The 8,405-nt window shown below is 47.9% G+C and overlaps 1 protein-coding gene across 1 annotated transcript; it reads right to left on the reverse strand.

The window, feature by feature from the left end:
- Nucleotides 1–1,892: 1,892 nt before the first annotated feature.
- MED10 (mediator complex subunit 10) lies at nucleotides 1,893–7,392 on the reverse strand. The gene is made up of 4 exons (XM_044442965.1): nucleotides 7,152–7,392; nucleotides 5,210–5,293; nucleotides 4,569–4,671; nucleotides 1,893–2,625 (listed from the first exon to the last, which is right to left on the reverse strand). The coding sequence occupies exons 1-4, from the start codon at nucleotides 7,271–7,273 to the stop codon at nucleotides 2,530–2,532; spliced, it is 405 nt and encodes a 134-aa protein (XP_044298900.1). The 5' UTR covers nucleotides 7,274–7,392; the 3' UTR covers nucleotides 1,893–2,529.
- Nucleotides 7,393–8,405: the final 1,013 nt, after the last annotated feature.

Below are 8,405 nucleotides of genomic sequence, written 5' to 3' on the forward strand. Positions count from 1 at the left end.
TTGAATATACCATAGTTTAATTTGCAGAATTAACGTGCATCTTTGCTTCTTCCTGCAGGCAAGAGAGCTCCAGGCCTCCCTCCCTCCCTCCGTTCCTCTCTCAATCTTTCACGCAAGCACGCACATGCACACAACACAAAGTATATGGCCCCGAGTTGTGCCAATGATCAGTTTGTCAAAAGTTGCCACTGAAGACCTCCAAAGCTTACTTTCACTCTGGGACCTTTCTTCAGACATTGTGCTGTAACAAGAACATTAAAAATCCATTGAAGGGCTTTCTAGATTTGGCTGGAATCCCTCTGATTCTCTTGGAAGGAAGCAGAAGTGTGCCAATTAGCACAAGAGGAGTGGGTGAACGGCACCTGTGGCCTGGAAGGGCAGAACGCAGACGTCGGTGGGCGATGCTTACTGAACATTTTCACACATTAAATGATGTTATTGAGATACTGGTATGTCGGGGGCTGAGGGGTAGAGAGAAGAAAAACCGGAGGCCAACAACTCCGGAGAAAGTGGGGGCTTGCACAATATTGTACAGCTATGCCGAGTAAAATCTCTGTTAGGAGATGAGGCAGAATGATGTGGATAATTCAGGCAGCTCCAACACTATCACACAGAGCAAGAAAAGGAGGGAGTGCTAATTAAAGGATCGTCTACACCTATATATGCCTCCCCAGTCTTTTAATATTGTGAGCTGCCTAGGGATGCTGCTAGGCAGCAAATAAAGAATTGGCCATGCTTGAAGTTGTAGGTCAATCATAATCTTCAACACAGATTTGATTGGCTTTATTTCTTCCATTATTGTAGCTAATGGATCGTATCAACTGAAAGCCTAATTTATATTTATTAACAGTTATTTACCCATAAGAGGAACCCACAGGTGAGCTGGACTGAACATCTACTATTATTCATCCTTATTTCCAAAAATGAAATTCACAATATAGTGCATGATTCTGTTGCGGTGGGAGATTCTAAGTATAGACTGGGTAGTAGAAATTATGGCTGGAGGGGGCTAGAAAGACTCAGAAATATGGGGTAGTAGAAGGGAGAAAGGAGAATGTCGGGAAGGGAAGGATAGAGCAGGGCTCCACAACCTTTTTTGAACCAATAGCACATTTGGAAATTTAAGAAACTGTTGCCGGCACCACCACAAAATGGCTTCCACAGAGCCACTTCAGCCTAGCTGGTCAAGCACTGAACGGGTCAACTCCAAAGAAGTCCATATAACTGGTCACATAGAAGCACAATCAATACCCACTTCAGGTTACACTTATGAGCATTTTGCATGAAAATCAATTTCTTCTGAGTAGGACTGTATTGGTTTGTATCCAGATATACATCTTTCCCTAGCCCCAAAGGAAGCACAAATGCCCACAGCTCCCCCAAAAGGAAAAAATGTTTTTCCCTCCTCCTCTGCCATCCAAGCTACCATCCTAAAAGGTATGCTCTGTGTGTGTGCACGAGTGGGAAGGAAAGGAAAAACAGCAAGACTAGGGGCTGAAACAAGGGAAAAAGAACAAAGGAAAAAGTGTGCCTAGAAGGAAGAGAAGATGGCAAGATAAATAACAAATCCAGAGGCCAGGACTAATGTTATACTGTACAACTTAATAAAACCACCCAAATGAAAAAATATTGGACTTGAGGAAATATGCAGGGGGTCTCCACTGGTTACCTAAAATGGCTTGTTTCTACTGAAGTCAACAATGACTGCTACAATTGTCGAAAGATGAACATGCATGAAACAACCTTATTGTAACTATATTTTTTGTGATATGTATGTTGTTTGTTGTTTCCTTTGTTGCATAAAATTAAGGTAGTCAGTCCTCATGATTGTGAGCTGTGTTGGAACATGTACGGCACAAAACCCCAAGAGACCGCTGCGAAAGAAAAAAAACTTATTTCAAAGTCTTTACTGTACATGTTGCCATAATGAGAATGTCATACAGTTCATTGACTGACTTTTTTCATTAACCATACAAAACCAAGAATGTTCAAAAGATTACTCACAAATGTATCTTAAATATCCTATGTACAACATTACAAATATTATTATTAGAGCCACAAAATCAATTTTGTACTGTTTCAGCAGGCTAAAGTATAATCCAAAAACCATGCCCAGACCTTTAAATTGTCCAGGAAGAGATAGCATGTTTATTCTATTTCATTTTGTAAATTGAAGTGCTTCAATAGATGAGGTCATGATCCTGACCCCACCTATCTTTATATAAGGCAGCTAAGTTGAATCATTCAAACAGTATCTTACAAAAAGCAAAACTGATGGCTTTCAACTCAGATACGGACCTGAAGTCGCACTAAAGAGAAAATTTTTGGCTTCTTATTTGAAATCTTTAGGAAACCTTAAAGGTTTCTGAAGCAGCACAGAAAAATACAATTCCATCCTGACAAGAAACACAATATTGAATAAATGCTTCTGTTGAGCAGAACATCTTCATTCTTCTGGTTACATCAAATATTATCTCAACTGCTGACTGGCAGGGTCTAGCCATGAATGCCAGATAACTGAAGGCATAATTAAGGAGAAGGGTCTTCACCTCGAATAGCTTTGTACTTTGCCATGTCTTCTGGGAACACTTTGGTCAGCTCTTGAATCAATAAGCTTTTGAATTTCTAGAATAAGAAACAAATTCATGTAAGCAAACTGGGCTTTCTGTTAGAACTGAAAGCAACAGAACCAGACAGAATCATTATAATTAGTCCTCCGTTCTTCTACTGAAAAAGGCACTCAGCCACCTCCTGCTTCTACCCAGCTGCTTTGAGAACTCTTCTTGCCTCAAAAGGAGTCTGTCAGGGTAGTGCAGCACGTCGCCTTTTGAGAAGGCCAGTCAAAAGGAGGACAGGCCCCACAAAACTGGCCACAGGGTTCCTCCATCGTGCATCAGATCTATAGTGAGTAACGAGTCTCATTTGCGGCCTCAGATGTTTCATTACTACGATTTATATCCTCCCCATCAGTGTAAAACACATTCAGTGTGATTTCCAAAATAAAAGCTGAATTGCCCCTAACACTTTTACGGGAGTCTAAGCCGGAGGCTGCCAGAGCGCAGACAGCTGTGGCCAAGATATCCCTGCCCAGCAGGGGTTGCAGCTGCTGCACTGGCATCAGGTGGCAGGGGGCCCAGTCACTTGGGCCTCCAGGGCTGAACCTGGATCCAGGAGTACCCCCAAATCGTGAGACCCTGTTGCAACATGCTGAGCACATCATCTCAACTAAACAAATGGCCAACCACTTCAGCCTTGTCCACGCCAAGCGTCAACTCTCAGCTTCAGCTTGTAGGCCCTCAGCTAGCCTCTTGCCAAGATTTAGTACGTCCACTTCCTCGTCTGAAGTAGAGGCCATCAGAATACTGGCAAGGCCTCACTCGAAATCCCCAGATAACTTCGCTTGCAATTTCTGATGCTCCAGAATGATGGGGGATGAGACAGAACCCCGTGGGACCCCATTAAGGCCATTGGGCCACACAGCTCTCCAGCATACTTTCTGGAGTCAACATGCTGGGCTGAAAGTGAGCAGCGGAAAGGCAGGGCCACCCACGGAGAGCCGATCCAGAAGAACGCCATGGGAACAAAGCCTGCAAATATGTACAGGCAACTGCACAGGCATTACCCGAGGATGGAGAAACCACCTACTCAGCCTGAATAGCTTCCACCACACTCTGAATTATGTCTGCATGCACAAACTCTCATTTCATGAACAGTTTGATTAGTGCCAATAGTCAGAGATGAGGCAACACCCGTCTTGCTACATATACCTGTACATTTGACCACAAGCCTTCATACCTGTAGCTTGCAATACCAACGCCATGGCTACATTCCGGAGTTAAGTTCTGACCCAATAACAGATATGTCACATCCAGTTATTTAGCCAGCTACAGCGGAACCTCGGCTCACGAACTTGATCCGTCCCAGGACTCTGGTCGTGACCCAAGCTGGTCGTGAGCCAAGCCAAATTTCCCCATAAGGGTCAATGTAAACGAGGTTAATCCATGTTGCAACTATTTTTTTTACTCACAAAAATTTGGGAAGGTGGGCGCACTTGAGATCACCACCCGATGCGGAGTTCACGACCTGTGGCAATTTTTTAATGAAAGTTCTGTTCGTGAGCCGATTTGGTCACGAACTGAGGCGTTCGTGAGCCAAGGGACCACTGTACTTAGCAACAGGCCTGCAGTGCAAGTAAGGAGGTATCCCGGGCAGCTACCTGCAGAACTATGACGGGATGAAATGCGCCCACTGTTAGTCCTACTTCGGGTAGATCCAGTGAAAGGAATGGGTCTTCAGTTGGGGCAGATCCACTGAAATGCACAGCTAAGTTGAACTAACACTGAACGCAATCGTATGAGCTAGCTGCGACGGACAGAGCACTGGAGCTCTGAGTGTTGAGTGCTTGTTACACAATTCGATACTTCAGCTATAAATAATGAAGGCCTTCCACATAAAAAGTCGAAGAGCTCCACTGCCCTTCTGGCTGCTTTAATACGACCACCATTATTAAGGAATACAGGTAGAGATATATTTGTGGATATATCTGTAAACATCTATTTTCATCTTACCTTCATTGTGTCAATTTTGCCTTTCACCTGTTCATTTTTAGCTAGAGCCCTTTCCAAACATTCCTTCGTATACAGCTGAGGATTGCGACCTTGGTCTATGTATCTGAGGAAATAAATTTAAGTTAGATGTGACAGCAATGCTCACACACTCTAAAAAGGAAATCACACGCATAATGCATCTATGACCCTTTCTGAAACACACACGAGAGCATGTATCAAACTGCAGTCAAGAACATGTTGACTGACATTTAAGTGTACAAACAAGCTGCTATAACCACCACGAGATCAGTCAGCTCTTGGCATCCAGAAACAAGTTCTGTCTTCACACAAATGCTGGAAACATTTCAGAGAAGATACAACCAAATTAAGCAGCTGCTAGAGCTGCAGCTAGGGTAAAAGTAACTAGGGAAAAGTGTAACATTAAACCATCTTTATTAGCAGCCTCCTCAAACCTCCAGAGGTATTACAAACACTCCCACAGTTCCTAAAGTGGACCATTTTAACATCAAGGGCTCCCCAGAGTTTAGCAACTGACTTTCTAGTACACATTAGTTCTCAGTATAAACAGAGGCAAGGTGGCTCTTCTAAGAACAATATCAGCAGGCACGTACAGCTGAAACAATGAGATATCAAATACTTACTCAAAAACCTCCAAAGGAACACTGATATCATGAAGTTGCTGTCGACATTTGTCAATATCTTGCAAGCCAGTAACCATAAAATTCCTAGGCGGAAACATTTTTTTTTCTCATTAGCACAATGAAGGCTGTACTTCCTGACAAGCTGCATGAGGTAGAGCTTCTCTTTCAACCACAATCTACTTATGCACTGCAAGTATTAGATAACCTTCAAGTGCCAATTCTGAGAGAGGAAGAGTTGTGCCAACAAGGACGAAGGCCTTCACAGTAGTAGCCCCCTCCCCACAACTTTGCTGTGGCCTCACCAAGGCCTGCCTGGCACCAACACTTGCATCCTTTCAGCACCAGGCTAAGACAGCCCCCAGTGCTGAGGCATATGAAAATAGTCACGGTAAATCTAACGGCTTGATGGACATACCTGTGTCTGGCATTTTGAACCCGTCTGCTCTGCATTAATTTAGCAGCTGAAAGAATACTTAAGACAGAACAGACTAATTCAAAACCAGCCCTAGGCAACCCCCTGTCAAGCTATGGTAAGACTTTTTAACCATTTTAAAATTATACATTATGGGAAATTATTATGGCTGCTTTTACTGTTTTATAGCCCTGATTAGCAATTGTTGGAAACTGCCCAGAAAGGTTCAACTATTAGGCACTAAATAAATTGCTACTATTTCAAATAGCACGGCATCAGAAGTTCATCAACAGGAAAATAGTAACCAGAGAACCATACAAAATAATATCCAAGCAAAATAGCCAGGTGATGAGCTATAGAGCCCTAAATGGTTTAGAACCTGGATATCTGAAGGCACATGTACTTCCCTATGTGTTTGCCCACCCCCTCAGATCTGGGTCCTTCATTGGGAGCCGTCTTTGAAAGAGGTTAAGAGAGTGGCTACCCAGAGAAGGGCCTTCTCTGCGGTGGTGCCCTGTCATGGTACCTGGTTCGCAGAGAGGTTCACCTAGCACTGACAGTGCCAGGCTAAAATCTTTTTATTTTCCCAACATTTTAAGGTTTAATTAACTGGGGTTTTATAGAGGATGTGATGCTGTGCTTTCTACTGTAGTATAGTCCTGAGAATTCAATGCCGCTGAGAATTTAGCTGGGTGAGGGTACCTGGTTGGGGAAGGTGGGTGAGCCCTCCTTCAAATTTTAACAGAAACAAGAATTATGGCCTTTCTCCATACATTGTTTTTTAAACCCTCCAATACAGAGAGTGAGTTTGGTGCCGTTTGCCAGGTCTGTCCCTTCAATGGAGAATCCCTTGAACTGCTACTGCCTATTAAAAACATGGTGCTGAAGCAGAGCTTTGAGAATGCCCCGGGCCAGCCGAAATCAAGCCAGAACTTTCCCTAGAAGGTGTATGGACGACGCTGAGGGTGTCGTACTTTGGGCTCATCGTGCCAAGGCAAGACTCCCCGGAGAAGGCAAACAGGCAAGGAAAAGTCGAGGGCGGAAGAAGAAAAGGAAGGCCATCTGTGAGCGGGCTCGATTCCAGAAAGGAAGTTTATAGGAGCGGAGCAGGGCTGTCCAAGAAAGGGTATTTCGGAGGGCTTTCGCTCCCAGGGATGCCAAAAGGCAAGTCCCAGCCCCCACCAGTGGGAGCCAGTACAGAGGACTGGGGATCCGAGAGAGGCGGGCTCGAGCCCGCTTGGCCCCAGAGCGCCCTGGGCGGCGTTAGGCCGGTCACCGGCCCAGCCCGACCCACCTCGCAGGGTCCTTGTGAGGGTAAAACCGAGAGAAGGGGCGGCCGCGTGTGCCGCGCCGCGTACGAATCCAGCCAAACAGCACGGCCAAAGCCAGTGCCGGGGTCGCCGCCGGCCCTCCCGCACCCCCTGCCAGGCAGGCAGGCCCGTGGCGGGGCCCCGGCGGGCGAGGCCTCCCGAGGAGCGGCGGGGCAGGGGCAGGGGCAGGGGCAGGGGCAGCGGCAGGGGCAGGGCTCACAGCTTCTGGTTGAGGCCCGCCTGGCTGCTGGGCTGGAAGTCGCTGACGATGATGCCCAGCTGCCGGATGTTCTCCACGAACTTCTCCAGGTGCTCTTCCAGCGAGTCGAACTTCTCCGCCATGCTGCCCACCCGGCCCGCGGCCAGCCCGGCAGGACCCCCGCCGCCGCCTCAAGCCGCCCTCCTTGCCGCCGTTGCTAGGGGCGCCGCCATGGATACGCTTCCGCTTCCGCTTCCGGCTCAAGGCCAACCCGCCCGCCAGTCGCGCCTCTGCGGAAACCCTAAGCTCCGCCCCAGAGAGGGTTGGGCCGACCCTCAGGGCGCCTGGTGCGCATGCGTGGCTCACCTTCCTCGGGCCGGCCTTGGCCCCTCCTTTTCAGAACTGGAGGGGCGGGGCGAGCTGCGGCTGTTATGCAGATCCGAGCGAACGTTCGCCGCAGTCCGCTGTGGAGCGCATGCGCGACTGTTCTCGGCTTGGTTCCCTGCTCCACGTGTTCGTGGACCGGGTCGGAATGGGGGTGGCGGGGTGCTCCGCTTGCCCCCATCCCTCCTTCTCCCCCACAAGCTCATGCGTCAAAGGACTGTGCTTTTTGCGGCTCATGAAGGGGACGCTGGTCTGCAAAAGCCTGTGCGTGCAGCCCTTTCCGCAGTGTAAAGTCAGTCCCACGGAGTCACGCAGGGAATTAACTGGGCACGGGATTTACTGCACAGGACCATTAAACAGAACTCTGCTTCAGCGGGAAGGATGTCAGCCGCCCGGTTCTGTGCAGCCGAGACTGAGAAGGAAGCCGGGTCCCCATTAACTGCATTATTCCATGGCATTACCGTAGGTTAGTGGATGAGGTTTGGCGCGGCTGCTTCTGCTGAGAAGCGTGCCCGGGTACCCAGCCTGGGAAGACAGACCCGTGCGCACTGACCTGGGCATATACAGCGTGGAATTCAGTTGCACTCACCGTGTGTGTGTTTACTTAGAAGCCCTCCCCAAACTGGTGCCCTCCAGATGTTTCAGGTGTGACTTTCTGCACAGAATGGAAAGGATCGGCTGTGCTGGGCATTAATGCCCCCAAACACCTGGGGAGCACCAGGTTGGGGAAGGCTGAGCAAGGCTGCAAGGACCAGCCACTCGAATCACGTGTGCAAGGTCGGCCCAGGTAGGGACGAGAGGACTGGAAGAAGAGCTGTTGCAGCAGCGGAACACGAGCTATGCCACTGCAGGGCACAAATGCTGGTGAAATGCATGGATCACATAAATAGC

The sequence above is a fragment of the Varanus komodoensis genome, unplaced genomic scaffold, assembly GCF_004798865.1.
Source record: "Varanus komodoensis strain SLA01 unplaced genomic scaffold, ASM479886v1 scaffold40, whole genome shotgun sequence".
Taxonomy (NCBI): Eukaryota; Metazoa; Chordata; class Lepidosauria; order Squamata; family Varanidae; genus Varanus; species Varanus komodoensis.